Raw genomic sequence first — 21,438 nt, 5'->3', positions numbered from 1 at the left:
AATATCGGTTAATACGAAATAATACAACGGTCCTGACAAACTACTATATATGAGGCGTATTCGGAAACTAAGTACCGGTTTGAAAAAAAAAAAAAAAAAAAAAAAAAAAATGGTAAAACAATTTTTTCGAATCCAATTTTATTTTTACATAAAAATACATGTCTTAAACTATTTTTCAACATAGTTTCCGCCAATGATCAAACACTTGTCATAGCGAGTGACCAGTTTTTGTATACCATCGTCAAAGAAACTTCCCGCCAGTTTCGATAACCACGACTCCACAGCATTTTTCGTGTCATCGTCAGATCCAAAGCGCTTGCCACCAAGCTCGCGCTTCATGTGCAGGAACAAGTGATAGTCGAACGGCGCCAAGTCCGGGCTGTACGGCGGATGATCGAACTGCTCCCAATGAAACTGTCGAATTAACGATTGAGTGACACCAGCAGTATGGGGCCGAGCATTGTCATGGAGCAACACAATTCCTTTACTGAGCATTCCTCTTCCTTTGTTTTGAATGGCAAGCCTTAGTTTTGTTAAAGTCTCACAATATCGTGCCGCATTAATGGTTTCACCTCTGGGAAGAAATTCAGTAAGCAAAACGCCTTTCCTATCCCAGAAGACAGTGCACATGATTTTTTGTGATGACATTGTCACTTTGAACTTTTGTTTTTTTGGAGAATGAGTGTGTTTCCACGCCATCGATTGTTGTTTCGATTCTGGTGTGAAATGACACACCCAAGTTTCATCACCTGTCATGGTTTGGTTTAAAAAGTTTTCTCCTTCATCACTGTACCGCGTGAGAAATGTCAGGGCACTACCAAGATGCTTTGTTTTGTGAACATCAGCGAGCATTTTTTGAACCCATCTGGAACACAGTTTGCGATAATTCAAGCGGTCAGACACAATTTCGAACAAAACAGTACGTGAAATTTGTGGAAATGCCTCTGAAAGAGTTGTCATTGTGAAGCATCTGTTCTCATGAATTGCTTCATCAACTTTCTTTACCAAATCATCGGTGACAACAGAAGGCCGACCACTCCGAGCCTCGGCGTGTACATTTGTTCGACCTGCATTAAACATTCTTACCCACTTTCTCACCATTCCATCACTTATCGCGTATTCACCATAAACTTCTGTCACTTGACGATAAATTTCGGCTGGTTTAACATTCCTCGCGTTCAAAAATTTAATCACGGCACGAATCTCGCAGTCAGCGGGAGAACTAATTGTCTTAAACATTTTGAATGTGCACAGCAAACTGAAAACACAACATAGAGCAACCAAAATGACGACAATTGAAAGTCGGTGAACAAGAAAGAGTAGTGCTCATGCACGGGACGCCTACCACAGCGCTGCGACGGCGCTAGAATGAAACGGTACTTAGTTTCTGAATACGCTACGTATTTTCATACATTTTGTTTCTCTTAACACACACACACACACACACACAAAAAAAAAAAAAAAAAAAAAATGCTTAACACAGAAAGATATTCTTTCTGGGAATGAGCAAAATATGAAAAATACCAGCATCACAGACGAGATTTAGGAGGGATGTCAAATGAAAAAGAGGTGGGTTCACATGTTTCCATAGAAAGGAGGCTGACTTGGCTTTGAAATACCCTCGGAATAACCTCTGGTTGTGAGCCAGTTTTGTTTATCTAGGCTAGTTTCACCTTCCACCCCTACAAACATCTCATCTCTCATCAGTTGGCTTTGGAATTCGGTGACGAGTATCACAGTGTGAGTAAAAATCTGTGAGTTTGGTTCATATGTTGCACTTTGCATGTCTCTCTCTTCTTACGTTGCCCTCTGCATGGAATTAAGTGACTCCAAGGATGAATTAAAATTGTTTTCGTCATGCATGATTCTCAAAAGTATCAGATTCTTTGGCACGAAAATAAATGGAGAAGGAGGATATTGAAACTGAGCGGACACTTAATGAAATGTTTGAGAAGGTTTCTGTATTATTGGACTGTCCTACTGTATTATCAGAAAAATTTGTTGCAGTAGTTGATGATAATGTGTTTACAGCCCTAATTATGGCAGACAAAGACATTTTGGAGCTTGTTCAAAGCTAAAAAAATATCATTGATGCAGATTCTGACGACGAAAATTAAATGATAATGCAGTTCCTGTTCCCACATCGTCCGAAATGAGGACCATTATGAAATCAATGTGCAGTTATTTATAAACACATTCCAATGATGAAATGTCCCTCAGGGGGCTCACTTTTGTGAGTACGGGTGTGGCAATCCCGAGGTACCCTAGCCCTTCAAAGGATCATCTTCTTGGTGAGACGGGTGTCACGATCCTGGAGCCCCAGTGATCTATCCTCTTTTCCGTCTCCTGTCCTCTTGGCTGGATCTTTTTCCCTTCCCTTCTCCCTTGTGGTTTCTCTCTACGGAGTTTGGGGCTCGTCACGAGAGGCTGGAACAGACCTTGTTTCTAGTTTTCAAGTGGCGAGAAAACTGCCCACGTGTTTGCCGTGCGTGGAGACCCGTGTCGCTGGAAAGGAGGGTCCTGGTAGTTGAGGGGCGAGGTACTGTCCCCAACACACTGCTTTGGCCTCTGCTTCAGCTAAACGGGAGGCACCTTAGTCGTCCTCACGGGTGTCAATCGGCTGGTCACTAGTCCTTGTGTCAGTGGCTTGGGGTCAAGCTCTCGGGAGTACCTGCTTTCGGGAAAGCCGACTGTGGGGCTTCAGTTTGCGTATAGGTCCGGCTAGCCCTAACACAGGAATCTGTGTTCCCTTGTTGGGCTCCGTGGTGGGCGGGGCCGTCGGACCCGAATCTTTTCTATTTTCAATATGGCAAATACACATATTTTTTTATTAAAAAACTTTGAAGTCACTCCAGTCTCTCAACCTAGTTCTGAAACCTCTACTACTAAACCAATCATTCAACCTAGTTCTGAAACATCTCCTACTAAACCAGTCACTCAACCTAGTTCTGAAACATCTACTAATAAACCAATCATTCAACCTAGTTCTGAAACGTCTCCTACTAAACCAGTCACTCAACCTGTCGCTCAACCTACTTCTGAAAATTCTGCAAAAGAATTACGGACAGATGCAAATAAAAAAAATCATAACAATAGTCCCCGTTTCCTAGTAATCTCTAGTCCTTCTGGCGAAATGCATAAGATGTCTCCTTTCGTAATAAACAAATACATCCAGTCTTGTATTGGTGAGCCGAGAAACATAAAGCGTCTCCGCTCCGGAGACTTGCTTATTGATACACACTCAGCCACCCAGTCTGCTTCTTTACTTCAGATTACTAAACTTGGGCAAGCGAATGTCACTGTAACACCCCATAAGTCACTGAACTATTGTCGTGGTGTAATCTCAGAATTCGACCTTCTGTATGTTTCTGAAGAAGAGATCGCTTCTGAGTTATCCGAACAAAATGTCTGCGGTGTAAGGCGGATCAAGATGCGTAAAGAAGGTAAGTTGATAGACACGAAACACGTGATCCTTACCTTCAACACGCCTGATCTGCCTAAGAATATTAAGGCCGGATATCTAAATATTCCTGTAAGACCTTATATTCCAAACCCTATGCGATGTTTCCAATGCCAGCGTTTCGGCCATTCTAAGACGTCTTGTCGTGGCAGCCTCACATGCGCCCGATGCTCACAGATTGGCCATGATTCTGATAATTGTACCGCTGCGCCTTTATGTATAAATTGCAAGGGTGACCACCCAGCATTTTCTCACTTGTGCCCAAAATGGAAATCGGAAAAAGAAATCCAGACTGCAAAAGTTACTAGGAACATCTCTTACGCCGAAGCCAGAAGACTAGTCCAGAGCACACAGCTTCGACCAAATTCATCATACGCCAGTGCTGTTAAATCATATCGTACAGTCGCCACCCAAACATCAATAGGCACACAGACCCTACCAAATAAAACCCAACCGTCTACATCCAACAAGAAAAAAGAAAATGCAACTCATATAGTACAAAAGAAAGAAACAATTATTCAAAGTAAGCCGAAAACTGCCACACAAAAAATATCAAATAAAAATAGAAGTCGCAGCAATAGCTCTCTTGATGACATGATTTCTGAATCTGCGGATTCAGACTTTATGGAAGTGGAAGAGGGTCTGGAATTTCCCAGGCATCTACTTCCACGAAAAACAAAAGAACAGCACAGGAAAAACAAAAACCATTCATAATGGCCACCCTCGTGTCATGGAACTGTCGCGGTTTCCACCGAAATTTGCTTGACATCAAATCTATAATAAATGTGTACCACCCTGTGTGCTTCGCAATACAGGAAACAAATCTGAAACCAGAACACCATGCAAAACTTCGGAGGTTTTCTTTCGTCAGGAAGGATAACCTTGCAGGTGAGCGTGCCAGTGGAGGAGTAGGTCTCCTCTCCTCACTGGATTATCCCTCAAATGTACTTCCTTTGACGACATCCCTCCAAGTTGTCGCTACTCAAATAAATTTTGATATTGTTGTTTCATTTGTATCTTTGTATTTGCCTCCAAATGAGCACATTTATCAGCAAGATTTAAATAATCTAATAGAGCAGCTGCCTGAGCATTATATTATAATAGGAGATTTTAACGGCCATAGTCCACTCTGGGGTAGCAAAGATACAAATTGCCGAGGAAGACAAATTGAGCAGATGATCGAAGATCACAGCCTTTGTCTCCTAAATAATGGGCAAGATACATACTTCCATGAGCCTTCAAGGACATTCCACGCTCTCGATCTTGCCATCTGTTCACCATCTCTGTTGACATTTTGCACTTTTAGTGTTGGAAATGACCTGTACAACAGCGATCATTATCCTATTTTTGTGTCTCTTGCACGAAGAGATCCCCTCGATTCATACTGGACAGGGCAGACTGGGAACTCTTCTCTTCCATTGCAGAGCTCACAGATGAAATGGTAGAAGATGCGCATATCGATGACGCTGTTGAAGCTGTTACTAATACTATTATTCAGGCAGCTATGCTCTCCATTCCTAGAACATCAGGAAAACTACTAAAATATTCAAAACCATGGTGGAATCACGACTGTCATGAAGCACTGAAAAAACAGAAAAAAGCATGGGGTATTTTTCGTAGATATCCTACTCTGCGAAACCTCATAGCTTTTAAAAGATCCAAAGCAAATGCACGGAAAGTAAGAAGGCAGAGCCAGAGGGATTCCTGGATTTCATATGTGTCCTCAATAACATCCTCTACGCCTAGTAAGCGGGTTTGGGAAAGAGTTCGAAAAGCATGCGGAATGTATAAAGACCACTCACTTTCCTTTCTGGAAAAAGATGGCCGAGTGATTAGCTCCATAGAAGAAATTGCAAATACAATTGGTGAGACATTTGCTGCCGTTTCTTCCAGCCGAAATTACTCACCTGCATTTCTTTCTATCAAGCAACGCTCTGAGAAAAATCCCATCGCTTTCAACTCTTCCAACTTTGAGCCGTACAATAGAGACTTTACTATGGTTGAATTAAAGAGAGCTTTGTTGCAGACACATAGGTCTTGTCCGGGTCTGGATGGCATGTATTATGAAATGCTAAAGCATCTGTCCTATAAGTCACTGAGTGCCCTTCTCACACTTTACAATAGAGTGTGGAAGGAGCGTACATTTCCCAGTGCATGGAGGAGAGCTGTTGTCATTCCTATTGCGAAGCCAGGGAAAGACCCGAGGAATCCCTCGAACTATCGGCCAATTGCCCTTACCAGTTGTGTTTGCAAACTGTTTGAAAAGATGGTAAACAGCCGCCTAGTCTACTTCTTGGAAAAGAATAATATTATATCGCCTTATCAGAGCGGTTTTCGACAGGGGAGAACGACCGTAGACAATATGCTTCTATTAGAGACATCTATTCGGAAAGCCTTTGTCAGAAGAAGTCACCTTGTCTCAATATTCTTCGACATTGAGAAAGCTTATGATAAGGCATGGAGATACGGTATACTCCGGGATCTTCACGAGAGTGGCTTGCGCGGCAACCTACCAATTTTCATACAGAATTTCTTGAACGCTAGAACTTTTCAAGTAAGGATTGGCTCTGTTTTTTCGGATGTTTTTCAACAGGAAGAGGGTGTGCCTCAAGGCTGTGTGCTTAGTGTAACGCTGTTCAGTTTAAAAATAAATTCTGTATTAAAAGAACTTCCTCACACCATCTTAGGATCACTATATGTAGATGATTTACAGATTAGCTGTCGAGGAGCAGACATGAGATACATAGAGAGGCAATTGCAGATGGCTCTGAATAAGATCCAAGAATGGTCAGACAAACAGGGATTTACTTTTTCGAAACAGAAAACTGTGTGCGTGCACTTTTGTAGGAAGCGAGGTCTCCATCCTGAACCTGAGTTATATCTAAATGGTACAATTATTCCAGTTGCGCCCGAAGTAAAATTTTTAGGAGTAACGTTCGACCAGAAATTGACTTTCCTTTCTCATGTTTTAAACCTGAGAAAGAAGTGTCTCAAAACACTAAATACGTTAAAAGTGTTGGCGAACACCTCCTGGGGTGCAGAGCGTTGCTCCATGCTTCGCATTTACAGAGCGCTTATCCGCTCTAGACTGGACTATGGCTCAGTTGTTTATGGATCCGCCCGGTCATCTGTTTTGTTAAAACTGGATCCTGTTCACCATCAAGGTTTGAGGATATGTTCAGGAGCCTTCAGGACTTCTCCTGTCCAGAGCCTGTATGTTGACTGTAATGAACCATCACTTTATCTGAGGCGTGAACAATTGTCCCTTTTGCAATATTTTAATATACTATCCCAACCTGAACATCCCAATAAGCTGTGCTTACTTGATGATGTGAGTAACGCGTTATTTGAAACACGTCCATCTTGTGTTCCTACATTTCTTTTAAGAGTTCGCCCTGTCATTGAGGAACTTTCCCTCTCTGATATGCACCCCCAAGCAGTACAGAATTTTGAAATCCCACCTTGGGAAAATGCACGGATTCAGCTTCTTGATGTTTTTAAGTATCATGTGAAGGCAAGCACTAACGAGATTATATACAGACAACTCTTCGCTGAGCACAGGAACAAATATAGCAGTTATCTTCCAGTTTATACAGATGGGTCCAAGTCAAAAGATCATGTGGGGATGGCATATGTAATTAAAGACCACATGGAGGGCAGACGCTTGCACAATGCTTTCTCTGTCTTAACATCCGAATTAACTGCGATATATTATAGTCTTTTATACATCTCAAGGCTCTGCTACAAAAAGTTTATAATTTATACAGATTCGTATAGTGCTCTTAAATCAATAGAAGCTTTTCCTAATACTCAAAATCCAGTAATAGTGGATATTCTCAAAATACATATAAACTTAATGAATCGTGGGTATGATATCCTGTACTGCTGGGTTCCCGGGCATGTGGGAATAAAAGGGAATGAGCTGGCAGATATCACAGCAAAATGTGCTGTTGAACTGTCCAGTCGTCTCATCCCTTTTGCAGACATTTGTTGTGTTGTGAAACAAAAGATCCGAAAAAAATGGCAACAACTTTGGGATGTTCAGCTTCAAAATAAATTAAGACATGTAAAACCTAGAATTGAGCACTGGGAATTAACCAAAAATCGTAAGGAGGAAGTTCTTTTGACTCGCCTCAGAATTGGTCACACTAGAGTGACACATAACTACCTTTTAAAAGCTGAAAATGAGCCTGTTTGTTTTAACTGTAATGTTTGTTTATCTGTTCGTCATATTTTAATTGAGTGTCCATGTTTTAATAGTCTTCGCCAGAAATATTTTAATAGCTGTGACTTACCTCTCGACCGTTTAATCGGAAGAGAGGTCAATTCTAATTTATTTTATTATTTAAAAGATATTGGCTTTTATTACCAAATGTAATTTGTTTTGAAGACTGTCTCTTGAATTTTAATATGTGCTTTTAACCTGTGTTTATATGACTTCATCCTCTGGATTTGGTACATTTATCTACTTGTTTTTATTTATTGAATTTTAATGTCATCAATTGTAATCATCTTATCTTTTGTTTGGCGCGTCATAATCATCTCTGGTTTTGCGCCATAATCACTCACTCACTCACTCACCCCAATGATGAAATGAATAACAAAATGGTCAACATTGAACAATTTGTTAACAATTTGATGCTAAAAAGGACAGTGCAAAGAAAAATATCAGATTATTTTTCAAAAATTCGATAAATGTTTCGTTTCTCAGAAAAAAAGTTGTAAATTTTGTATGAAATTTTATTAAGTTCTCGTGGATGTTTTTATTTCATTGATTTTTATTAAATACATGCATATCTATGTAAATAAAATGCGTTCTGTTAAACCTAAGTTTGTGGAATATATGTTTTTTTCCCAACATCCTTTCACACGAAATTCTTTTAACACAAAAAGTTATTTCGTTTCGCTCAGTTTCGTGTTAAAGGGTTTTCACTGTATATACATACGCACATATATATCGGTCGCAGACACTTAGCCAACGGGACACTTAACCGACACCAGCTAGTCGACATGGACACTTAGTCAACAGGACATTTAGCCGACAAGACATTGAACCGACACGGACACTTAGCCGACAGGTCATTTAGTCGACATGGACACTTAAACGACAAGACACTTAGCTGACAGAACATTTAGAAGACAGAACATTTGGCCGACACAGAGAGTTAGTGGCTACGGGACACTTAATTGTCAACACATTTAGTCGACAGTTACATTTAGTTAACACGTACCCAATAATAATTCAAACTTGCTATCAATTACAAAATTTCTCGACTTCTCCATAAGTTCAATATTTAAGTTATTTTTTTCACTATCAGTAAAATTCACTTTTCGATTCTTAAAGATCTCATTTGTTCTTTAAATTATTGCGTTAATTTAGCATTGTTTGATATTTATCGTGCCGTTTCGTGTACAGTGGTGGCCAAAATTGTGGAAATTTTTGGAAATTTTTATGTTTTTGAACTTTGTATGCTTATAGAAAACATTACGTTTCACAAAATGCAAACTTGTATATATCATTTTAAAGAGAATTTATTACTGAATTCAATACAAAACACAAAATTCAATTATTTGCAATACAAAAAAAGTTAAACAATAATAGTTATCGATATACATTAGATAGTGATGATTGCAGTGAGTTATCAGTACTTAGTAGGGTACCCTTTATTTTTGATTACAGCTTCACATTGAGGTTTCAATGAGTTGACAAGAATTTTAAGCTCTTCTTTCGTTATTACATGATGCCGAGAAACAATTATAGCCTCAGTTAGTTCCCTTTTATTTAATGGGCGCCTCATTCGGACAAGAGTTTTCAAATGGTGCCACAAATTTTCGATAGGATTGAGGTCAGGACTGTTTCCTGGTCATGACAACAATTTAATGCTCTTTGTACGAAACCACTCTTTTGATATTTTGGCCATGTGGCAAGGAGCAGAATCCTGCTGAAAAATAAACGAAACATTGTTGGGAAAGAGATCTCTGATGGAAGGTAGAAGTTTTGGTTCTAGAATAGTGTTAATGTATTTTCTGGCATTCGGTGTCCCATCGATGACATGAAGGCGACCAATAACATCTGCTGACATGCATGACCAAATCATAACACTAACTGGGTTCTTCACAGTTGCTTGAATGCAGTCAGGATATAGCTTTTCTCCTATTCTACGTCTTACATATTTTCGCACATCACTACCGAATAACGATATCTTAGTTTCATCAATCCATATAACTTGTGACCACTGATCATCTGTCTAATTAATGTGTTCCTTTGCCCACTGTAGTCTTTAGTTTCATTGCTGAAAATTAAGATGAGGCTTCTTTCGTGGAATTCTACCTCTCAATCCAACATCTGTTAATCTTCTCCTGATTGTTCTTGAACTGACAGAAACACCAGGATCATTCAGATCACTTCTGATGGCCGCTGATGACATTTTTCTATCTTGGAGACATAGTCTTTTTATTCTTCTGTCATCAAAAGATGTGGTGCACCTTTTCCGGCCTTTTCCTTCTTTGCTTTTTATTGAATTTGTCTCCTGATATCGTAAACAAAACTTTCGGACTCCAGATGTAGTCACTGAACCACCCATCTATCTTGCAATTTCAGCATAGGAAAGACCACTTTCTCATAACAAAATAATATTACATCTCTTTCTAGGTGTCCAATCTACTCTTTTATTTGATGTCATTGCTTCTTGACTAAATATTAAAAATTTTTACAAAAATTCCTACTTGTAATTGCACTGTATAAGAAACAGGTCCTCCTTCTACAGAACAAAGCAAAATAATGAATTGTTTCATTATTTAATTATTGTGTAAACATGATGTCAGCTTCTACTGGCAGTTACTACCATTTGATTGGTTCTCAGAACAAGAACAGTGATTGGCTAGGAAAGCTAGATATTACAAACCACTTCATAACTGTGTTTTTTATTTATATTAAAGTACATATAACTTTTTTGTATTGCAAATAATTGAATTTTGTGTTTTGTATTGAATTCAGTAATAAATTCTCTTTAAAATGATATATGCAAGTTTGCATTTTGCAAAACGTAACATTTTCTATAAGCATACAAAGTTAAAAAACATAAAAATTTCCTGAAGTGTCCACAATTTTGGCCACCACTGTATATTGTCCAAATTGAAAAAGCGCTGAAATTTCTCGTCAGGGAATATGAATTAAATTTTGAAAGGAAAAAAGAATTTTTTTTAGCTGAGTACGGAGGTTACTTAATTACATTTTAATGATCTTCAAAAATTATCCATAAAGCTTCATCATTTAATCAACAGGGTTCTTTTGAACACTTTCACATCATTAGTAATTTTTATTGTTTACTTAATGATATTAATTTTCCAATCTCGCTCCTTCAGATGCTTTCAAATTTCCAATACTTTTAAGTTTCATTACTATTTTAGTCATCTCATCACATCATGTTACATTCTTTCCCTTACAAAATCGTTTGGCTCCTCCCATAATGAAATTTTTCTCTGTCATGAAAAATCTGAATAATGCAATAAAAATCGTTATTCTTGAATTATACTGTTTTATAGAAACATATATTGGTGAGGGTTATTTTAGCAAATATGCTTTATATTGTTGTTAAAAACAATTTAAAAAAAGAGAACTTTTAAGACAAGCAAAGGTATAAATTATTTGTGACCTCTACATCTAGCTTAAAATACTTACTTAGGTTAATGTTTACAGCACTAAATTGGGGCATAATGTTTAATTTAGAAGTAAAATATTCTATAGGTTTTGTTTTATTCATACCTGAAGCTGCAGAATGAGAGGGCGACAAACCAAGTTTGCAGCCACCTAACAGAAGTAAGTTATTGTTTATGTAATTATGGCAAAGTCAAAGGGCACGATGGCATCCCTCCCTTTGGCCGTCTGGCCAAAGGGAGGGATGCCATCGTGGAGGACTTTCTAATGAAAACTGGCTCATATACATGTTACACATGAGGAAAACCACGAAAACACCCATGCAGCCTGTCTGTTCGCGGGATTCGAAATTCGGACCAAACCACCAGGATTCATGACTTTAAAGCTCAGTCTCTGCCGAGCCTAACAGAAACAGGCTGACTGTTTTACGTGATATATAACGAGTCTTTTCCAATGAAAATTGCTATTTTAGGTTAGAACTTTATAAATGCATTCAGAAAAATGGGCACCAAAAATTTTCCCATTACCTAAACTGAAAATGAGAGAGAGAAGGAATGAAAGAGGAAAAAATAAAATTAATTAAAAATGAAATGAAAATCTATACATTTTTAACAGATATTGCGAAAAGTTATATTTTATAAGAACAACATTAATATAAGATATTACATTGAAAATTACACATCGCGACTTTCAAAATATAGTACATAATATTATGTATTTACGTGACTAATCTAGTTAAATCCAGCATCGATAGATGGCACCACGTTACAGTGACATTTCAGGATGTGACGCTTTGCTCCGCCTACTTGGTTTGTGGCCCCCTCCTTCTGCAGCTTCAGTTATGAATGAAACAAAACCTAAAGAATATTTTACTTCTAAATTAAACATTATGCACAAATTTAGTGCTGTAAACATTAACCTAAGTAAGTATTTTAAGTGAGAGGTGTGGCCAATAAAAGGTTACAGGATTTCTATCTCAAGAATGGAGACATGAACTGCAAATTATGGAGGTCACAAATAATTTATACATTTGCTTGTCTTAAAAATTCTCTTTTTAAAATTGTTTTTCATAACAAAATAAAATATATTTGCTAAACTAACCCTTACCACCATATGTTTCTATAAAAAAGTATAACTCAAGAATATCAATTTTTATTGCATTATTCAGATTTTTCATGACAGGGAAAGGAAATTTCATTAGTGGGAGAAGCCAAATGCTTTTGTAAAGGAAAGAATGTAATATGATGTGATGAGTTAAATAGTAATGAAATGTAAAGGTTGGTTTGGTTTATTAGATTACAGCAAAGCAGTCGAGGGCTATCTGCCTTAAGGGAAGGATGCCTTCGTGGAGGACCTTTAAAGGGAAACTGTCTCGTATACACGTTACACGTGGGGAAAACCACGGAATCACCCATGCAGCCAGCCCGTTCGCGGGTTTTGAACCTCGGACTGAACTACCAGTGTTCAGCGATGTTACCGCTCGGCTGCTGGTGGGCCTGAAACGTAAAGGTATTAGAAATTTGAAAGCATTTAGAAGAGCGAGATTGGAAAATTAATGTCATTAAGTAAACAAGAAAAATTATTAATGATGTGAAGGTGTTCAAATGAACTCAGTAGATTAAATGAAGCTTTACGTATAATTTTTGAAGATCATATTAAAATGTAATTAAGTGGCCGCCGCACTTAGCTAAAAAAATGTCTGTTTTCCTTTCAAAATATAATTCATATTCCCTGACGAGAAATTTCAGCGCTTTTTCAATTTGGCCAATATGCACCAAAACAGCATGATACATATCAAATAATGCTAAATTACACAAGAATTTAAAGCACATATGAGACCTTTAAGAAACGAAAAATGACTTTTGCTGATAAGTGAAAAAACAATAACTTAAATATTGAACTTACGGATAAGTCGAAAAATTTTGTAACTGATAGTAAATTTAAATAATTATTGGGTACGTGTCAGCTAAACGTCACTGTCGGCTTAGTGTCCTGTTGACTAAATAAATGTCTTGACAGTTAAATGTCCCGTAACTAAATGTCCTGACGGTAACTCTTTGTGTTGGCTAAGTGTCGTTGTCGGCTAACTGTCCTGTCAGCTCTAACTGTCTATGTCGGCTAACTGTCAGTGTCGGTTAAATGGCCTGTTGGCGAAGTGCCCTTGTCGGCTAAATGTCCTGTCGGCTAACTGTCCGTGTCGGCTGAATGTCTTGTCGGCTAACTGTCTTATTGGTTAACTGTCCGTGTTGGCTAAATGTCCGTTGGCTAAGTGTTCATGTCGGCTAAATGTCCTGTCGGCTAACTGGTGTCAGTTAAGTGCCCCGTTGGCTAAGTGTCACGAACCCCATATATATGCATACATACATATATTTCTGAATCTGGTCCTGCTAACAGAAGAGTACCAACATTTTAATTACTTTGTATGCGTCTTTCACCTGGTTGGGCCAAGTTCAATGGATTGCTATTGTTACCTTAAAGCAGTTTATCTTTCTAATTTCACTAATTTTGGTACTCGTATATTGTCCCATCAACCATGAAATTTGGCTATCATCAAACCATGAAAGTTGAAGGAGATCCTGCCAAAGTTGGGATAGTTGTTCATGTGGAATTCTGAGCTGCACTTCTGCCTGCAACTCTTACAATAAAACATTTGTCAGCTACTGCACAATCCACCAAATTGCCACTGCTTTGGAAGTATCCAACCTGTTTCATTTTTATGCTTCATGAAAAGGCTTTCACCAATTTCTGTTATTTTATTAGTCTCATTCATTTAACTGGAAGCTCTCTTTAGAATGCTTTTTTGAGTGTAAACTCTTTGCAAGTGATTATTTCAATTATTTCTGTTTTGTCAGCCACATCCACCTGTCTTTTTTCCCTATGCAACAGATGCTAATTCTTTCGGCGAGCTGTAAACGAATTGGAGTGCAGTCATAAGTGTAATTCTAAAGCCTTCAAATATTTTTATGCAAAATTTAAGGAAAAATACAACAGTAACATCTGATTTATATGCTTGGTTATCAAAAGGTGGCTTCTTAAGAAGCATTTGAAGTTACATCAAAAGAAAACACAGATATCCTTAGTGTGTTGTTAGACATCATGTTTATCCATAATTGGCGCTGAATCATGCCGCTTGGCTGCAGTTTCACTGTCGACGGGACAGTAAGTACCTTAATTTTCTCAAAACTTAACTCTGCCTTTCTTTGTGTTAGAACACAGGTTAAGGAAAACTGGTTTTATAGTTGGCTTATAAGAATAATTTGCAAAAATGTTTTAAATCTGATCCATAGCATTCTGAAGAACCTTTCCTTTTTGATATAAGATTATCAGATATTAGATTTCATATAAGCTTATCAGTAATTATGATTTTAAATAATTGAAAAAATGTTCGCAATAAATAGTATTAACCTGGGGAAGGAGGAAGACAATAAAATATTTAAAAATTAGTAAAATCAAATAAGATTTTACAATAATAATAATAATAAATAGAAATAAAAAAAGTTTCATTTAAGAAATTCATTTGAGCATTTCATAATAGTTTTCCTGCTTAGTAGGTAGTTCACTTAAATGAACAGTGTTTCTCTAACCCTTAAAAATTTTGCTATATGATATTTAATTGGATAAATTTATTATGATTTTAAATTGTATAAATTTTTAAATTTTCTATTTATATCATCAATGAAATTGAAATTTCAGTGAAAGCTCGAAAGAAGATCGGGATGATTCTTTAGATATAAAACCACCTCAAGCATTGCTGAAATCTAAAAATATGAGCTCTCGTCATGATGATAAGAAAAGGAGCAAGCATTCAAGAAAACATGAGTGTAAGTTCATTATTATTCACTGTTTTTATTGTTTTTTCTTGTTATATTGTTACAAATTTTGTATTACTGTTCTGTCTTCAGGACCGGATTCAGAAACATATGTATGCATCCTTTCATATTCTTCATTAAAAGATAAGTTACTCTTAAACCTATTCTTTAAACTGATTAGTCTTCATTTTGCAATGTTAAAATTGTCATCTTAATTTTGGTTTAATTTTAAATGGTTATCTAATTTCATATTTTGTACCACTAAATTTTATTTCTGTTTCAGATAGTTTCATAACATCAGAGTAATTAAACGAATTATGTTCAAACTGAGATTCAACACCTAAGCTATCAGTTTGCCGAAACCTCTTTGATTCTTTATTTGACAGTTTGTGAACCTATCATTAATACTCTCATTTATTTTCTTATCCATGCGCAAAGGCTTTTGGCGCTGTTGCTATTATATTAAACAGCATTTCAATATGGCGAACATTATATGTTCGACATTAAACACATATTTTGAACACATATATCTTTACAGCTGTTATATTATTGCTCCTCCCCCTACATTCACCTGAATTGATTTCCTAAAAGTATTCTGCACCTATCAAAATTTCAAGTGATTTCATAATGCGGCAAAATATAGATCGGATTCATCATAACGGCAATTTAACATTTTCTGAACTACATTAAAAAAAAAAAAAAAAAAAAAAAATTAAGTTTATTTTCTGTATAATATGCACCTTTTTCTTTACAAAGAAACCTGAAAGATGCATGTGTGATGCTGTTATTTTTCAAAGCATTCAAGCATTTATCCCTGGCTTCTAAATGATAGTATACTGAACTGTCAAGTCATAAGGGGAACAAGATGTGTGGGGGGTAAATAGTAATTCTGCAAAGAAGGTGGGTTGTATTCAATGCAATCGGGCTTAAGAATGTTATTTTAATGTTTTGAGAAAAGGGAGACGTGATTTGGGATAAGAATGTATGTAGCGTATTCGGAAACTAAGTACCGTTTCATTCTAGCGTTGTAACAGCGCTGTGGTAGGCGTCCCGCGCATGCGCACTAGTCTTTTTTTGTTCACTGACTTTCAATTGTCGCCATTTTGGTTGCTCTATATTGTGTTTTCAGTTTGCTGTGCACATTCAAAATGTTTAAGACAATTAGTTCTCCCGCTGACTGTGACATTCGTGCCGTGATTAAATTTTTGAATGCAAGGAATGTTAAACTGGCCGAAATTTATCGTCAAGTGACAGAAGTTTATGGTGAATACGCGATAAGTGAAGGAATGGTGAGAAAGTGGGTAAGAATGTTTAATGCAGGTCGAACAAATGTCCACGCCGAGGCTCGGAGTGGTCGGCCTTCTGTTGTCACCGATGATTTGATAAGGAAAGTTGATGAAGCAATTCATGAGAACAGACGCTTCACAATGAGAACTCTTTCAGAGGCATTTCCACAAATTTCACGTACTGTTTTGTTCGAAATTGTGTCTGACCGCTTTAATTATCGCAAACTGTGTACCCGATGGGTTCCAAAAATGCTCACTGATGTTCACAAAACAAAGCGACTTGGTAGTGCCCTGACATTTCTCACGCGGTGCAGTGATGAGGGAGAAAACTTTTTAAACCAAATTGTGACAGGTGATGAAACTTGGGTGTGTCATTTTACACCAGAATCGAAATAACAATCAATGAAGTGGAGACACACTCATTCTCCGAAAAAACAAAAGTTCAAAGTGACAGTGTCATCACAAAAAATCATGTGCACTGTCTTCTGGGATAGGAAAGGCATTTTGCTTACTGAATTTCTTCCCAGAGGTGAAACCATTAATGCGGCACGATATTGTGAGACTTGACAAAACTAAGGCGTGCCATTCAAAACAAACGAAGAGGAATGCTCAGTAAAGGAATTGTGTTGCTCCATGACAATGCTCGGCCCCATACTGGTGGTGTCACTCTATCATTAATTTGACAGTTTCATTGGGAGCAATTCGATCATCCACCGTACAACCCGGACTTGGCGCCTTCCGACTATCACTTGTTCCTGCACATGAAGCGCGAGCTTGGTGGCAATCGCTTTGGATCTGTCGATGACACGAAAAATGCTGTGGAGTCGTGGTTATCGAAACTGGCGGGAAGTTTCTTTGACGATGGTATACAAAAACTGGTCACCCGCTATGACAAGTGTTTGATCATTGGCAGGAAACTATGTTGAAAAATAGTTTAAGACATGTATTTTCATGTAAAAGTAAAATTGGATTCGAAAAAATTGTTTTACTATTTTTTTTTTTTTTTTTTTTCAAAACGGTACTTAGTTTCCGAATACGCCTCGTATTTATGACCAGAAAGAATTCGTGGAATTAAAAGTTGGATGTATTCTCTTTATGAAGTCATTTGAAACCACGATTTTGAAGTTAACATCAGAGGCTGCAATTAATCACATTTGCTTTTTAGCTGAAATACACACACTACTGATTTCAAATGCAAAGTCATTAAATTTGTGAAAGAAAATGGAAGTCGTGCTGCAGCAAGGATGTTTGGTGTAAGTGAAAGCTTCATATGCGAGTAGAAGAAAACAGATCACAATAATTAGTATAACAAAATAAATGTACATTGCATAAAGGAGTAATGAAGTGGCATATTTTAGAAGAAAATGTTGCGAACTGGGTTCAACAATGATTTAATTGTAGCAAGAAATAGCATATGCTTATTTGCTTTAAAGCAAGCAAAAAAAGAATACAAATGAAAGTGAAGACTTTAAAGAGCACTAAGTTAGTGTAGTCAGTTTACGACATGGAAAAATTTAGCTCTGTTAGAAAAAACAAAAGTTTCGCTAAAGCTTCCGAAAGATTTGATTGAACAAATTGATAAGTTTTCAGAACTATGTTATTGACTTATGAAGGCAAAAAAATATTTACTCTCACGTATTGGAAATATAGATGAAACTCAGTAATGTTCGATTATGATAAAAATAAAATAATTGATGTGATGGAACAAAAACAGTTCACAAAAAAACACAGGTCTTGAAAAATCTCATGTTACCTTAGTGCTTTCCTGCTTAGTGGATGGTACAAAATGAAAACGCATGGTTAATTTCAAAAGAAAGATGATGCTGAAATGTAATCTTCTAAATGGCATTTTCATTCATATTCATAAGAAAGGATGCATGGACAACACCAGCATGAAATTGTGAATAAGAGATGTTTGGCAAAATATTCCTTGTCATGTGTTGATAAACATGCAGTGATGAAAGCAAAATAGAGTACAAAGTTCGAAATCTAGATATCCATTATCCGGAATGCTCTAAAATCCGGCCGGAATGCTCTAAAATCCGGACCTCAAAACCAAAATTCTTCTCATATGCTTTACACATGCGCATTTGATCCCCCTTCACGTATATATTTTATTATCTGGAGAGTCCCGATTCTTAATTTCACTTCGACACTAAATAAAATACCTTGTTATTGAAGAAACAATCATTTTAGCATAAATTTGTATGATCAGTAATTTGGCTTTGTTGCTGTATATTTGCTTGGCACAATTCTCAATCCCAAACATTCCACATAGATACATTGTTGATCTGATGCCAACCTGGCGAATCATTGTTTATTATACTTTCCTTTCATCACTGCATGTTTATCAAAACATGACTGACATCTTCTATGATGACTCGTGTAGCAATGCCTGAACAATTTTTTTTAATGTTAGTAATTGATTAATAAAGGAATATGGTAACCTTTTATGTTGACATTATGCTTGGCGTTGATTACAGATTTAAGTTAAAAGCGCTAAAAAATGTTGACAAGGAAAAATTTACCAAAACTTTCTTTCCATATTCAAAAAATAGATTTTGTTGATGATACTCATAGACCCACAGATTACATTTAGGGCTATTTGAATTAAGAATAACTAATTTGTTATTTGCATAAACCCAGAAACAGCGCCAGGGCTAGTATGGACGCACTCAGTTGCAGAATTTAGGACCCACAGAGACTGGCATCAGGCGATAAGATATCTAGCACCGGCTTTCAATAAGGCTTAGTATATGTGTAAATTTATTCAGAAATCTGATAAGCCTTAAGCATGTGCAAGAAATAGACATAAGTATAATAAATAACTAAACTAATACATTTCAGGCTTAATTCTCTCTGTGCGATAGAAGCAAGATAAAATTTGACGGAACAACTTGTCATTAGTTGCCAAGCTCATGATGCATAGCCAAATATGTATAGTGAAGGATAGCTAAATTTGATGATGATAGCCGCCAATTTTAAAGGTTTTCAGGTATCGCAAAACAAAGGTGAAATTTTCCAATTAACGGATTTTGTAAATAAATGTTGAGAAGCGGTATTAAATGAAGAGGATATACAAAAATTTTTCAGTGCAATGACAATGCTTCTCAATCATCAATCAATTAATGAATGGCAACATCTGTAGTATGGTTCTAGATGCGGAAAATACCGCTTCTGATAGTAAAGAAATTGACAGAGAAGTTACTGAAAACGAGAAAATTTTGATTGACAATTTAGTCAGAATTCTCGAAACAGCAGTTACAGGACTTCAACAATGTAACTCACAAGAGATTATGTCTGTTTACAGAATTAAAGAGAAAGTATTAGTGCAAAAATGATGTAACTTAAACAACTTACATTGAAAGAAATGTTTAATAAGGTAAATAAATAAATATTAAGCTTTTGTTTTGTAAATTTTGATACCCTTTAGATAAAAATACTTCATTATTTCATAAATCCCGATTTCATATTTTTAATTTTATAATTTCTACATGCCATCTTACTAGATTTAAATTGATAATAGTCCAGACAAGTCTGGATTTTGGACTTTGTACTGTATAATAAATAATGATTCACCAGGTTGGCATTAAGGGTATATAATATTGGTAGGTGTAAAATCTACAATGTTTCTATGTAGAATATTTCGGTTTGAGATGTATGCCAAGCAGATATGCAGTTACGGAGTCAAGTTATTGATCACACCAATTTATACTAAAGTGATTGTTTCTTCAATAACGAGGTGTTTTATTTAGCGGCAAAGTGAAATTAAGAATCGGGACTCTCCACATGTTTTGTTAGGGGGGAATGAAGTGTGCATGCTTAAGGGCATACAGAAAAAAAGATTGGTGGCTTTGAGATTTTAAATCATTCCGAATCTCAGACTTTGTATTGTATATATTTTTTCTTTCTTTCTTTCTTTTTTTTTTTTCTTTTTTTTTTTTTTTTACACTTTTAAATGTGTATCATTAGCAAATTTTTAGAATAAATATTTATTCTCTGAAATAACTAGTTAGTGAGGAATTATTTATTACTTGCATTAACTGTTTTGATCAGTTACTTCATGAAACAAACAGACAATTTATGAAGTAACTGCATATGTATATATGCTGTCTTCATACCTCCAATAGCTGAGCATCTTGCCTTTTACATAGAGGAGATATTTACGTCTTTTCCTTAGGTAAAAAAATATGTAGGCACGGCTCTACTATCCTTTTCTTAGAATTCTGCTCATCTTCCCCCCCCCAAGCAATGAAATTTTCTAGGAAAAAAATCTGATTCTTCTAGAAAAATCCAGCATAGCTTGTAGGATTACCACAGCACACAAAAATAAAGGTCTTCAGCTGTATTATCAGTGTATTGGCAGGTGCAAGCTGATGTCCAAATGTCGTATTTTTTAATAGTTGAAAGTTATTTAGTTTTTGAAAAACTTGGCTTTTAAATAAAAAGTTTGTTCTGCTTGTTCTTACTTGTTAAATAAGACATTTATTTAATATTTTTAGCACGACGAAAAGATCACCACAGAAGTCATGACAGAAACCCACGTCGAGAAAGCAGAACTTCATGGGCCAGTGACTCAAATAGGAAAGGTGCTCGAGATATGGATACTAGAACTGTTCGTTACAGAGATGACCCTATAAGAGAAAGAGAAGTTAGGAAGAATGTTGAAATTAGGGATATTCCTGATATTAGAGATGTTCGTGATATAAGAACGAAAAAAGATTCCCGTGAGCCTCGAGACAGGAGCATAGAGTTGAAAATTAAAGATGACAGGCATTTGTAAGCAAAACCTTCTTTGTATTGTATAAGATTTTTTTATGTATAATAATATAATATAATATGCAAATGACTATTTGTATAATTCACAATGCCTTCCCTTTTTTAAAAAAATTTGATAATGAAATATGTGCAAATCACTTACCCAAATTATATATTTAAAGATTTTAGCTGATCTTATCTCTGCTTTAAAATATATTAGAATATTTAATACCATCTCCTAACTAATATATATATTTATAATAGAAGAAAAAATGTGGCACAGCTGAATAAATTTATATATCGTAGTGCTAAAAAGTTATCATTAATTCACAAAATACTCATATGTTTAGTCATTTATAATCATTTATTGCATAAACCAGTTAACACTGCTTTTCTTAATAATTGATCTCTTTGTTTTCTTTAAAATTTTCTGTGGGAATGCAAATTGTAGTTATCTTTTATTTAATT

The 21,438-nt window shown here is 36.3% G+C and overlaps 1 protein-coding gene across 2 annotated transcripts in view; it reads left to right on the top strand.

The window, feature by feature from the left end:
- The window catches only part of Pitslre (cyclin dependent kinase 11B pitslre), a 152,170-nt gene that overhangs the window by 12,517 nt on the left and 118,215 nt on the right, over nucleotides 1-21,438 (top strand). For both annotated transcript variants that reach the window (XM_085822386.1, XM_085822385.1), the window contains exons 3-4: nucleotides 14,811-14,938; nucleotides 20,715-20,991. In XM_085822386.1, the coding sequence (XP_085678512.1) occupies nucleotides 14,811-14,938; nucleotides 20,715-20,991 (405 nt within the window). The remainder of the gene's footprint in view (nucleotides 1-14,810; nucleotides 14,939-20,714; nucleotides 20,992-21,438) is intronic.

This window comes from Stegodyphus dumicola, chromosome 8, assembly GCF_044657685.1.
Source record: "Stegodyphus dumicola isolate Sdum_Otavi_A_Nest chromosome 8, ASM4465768v1".
NCBI lineage: Eukaryota > Metazoa > Arthropoda > Arachnida > Araneae > Eresidae > Stegodyphus > Stegodyphus dumicola.
This window is presented reverse-complemented; position numbering and strand designations above follow the sequence as displayed.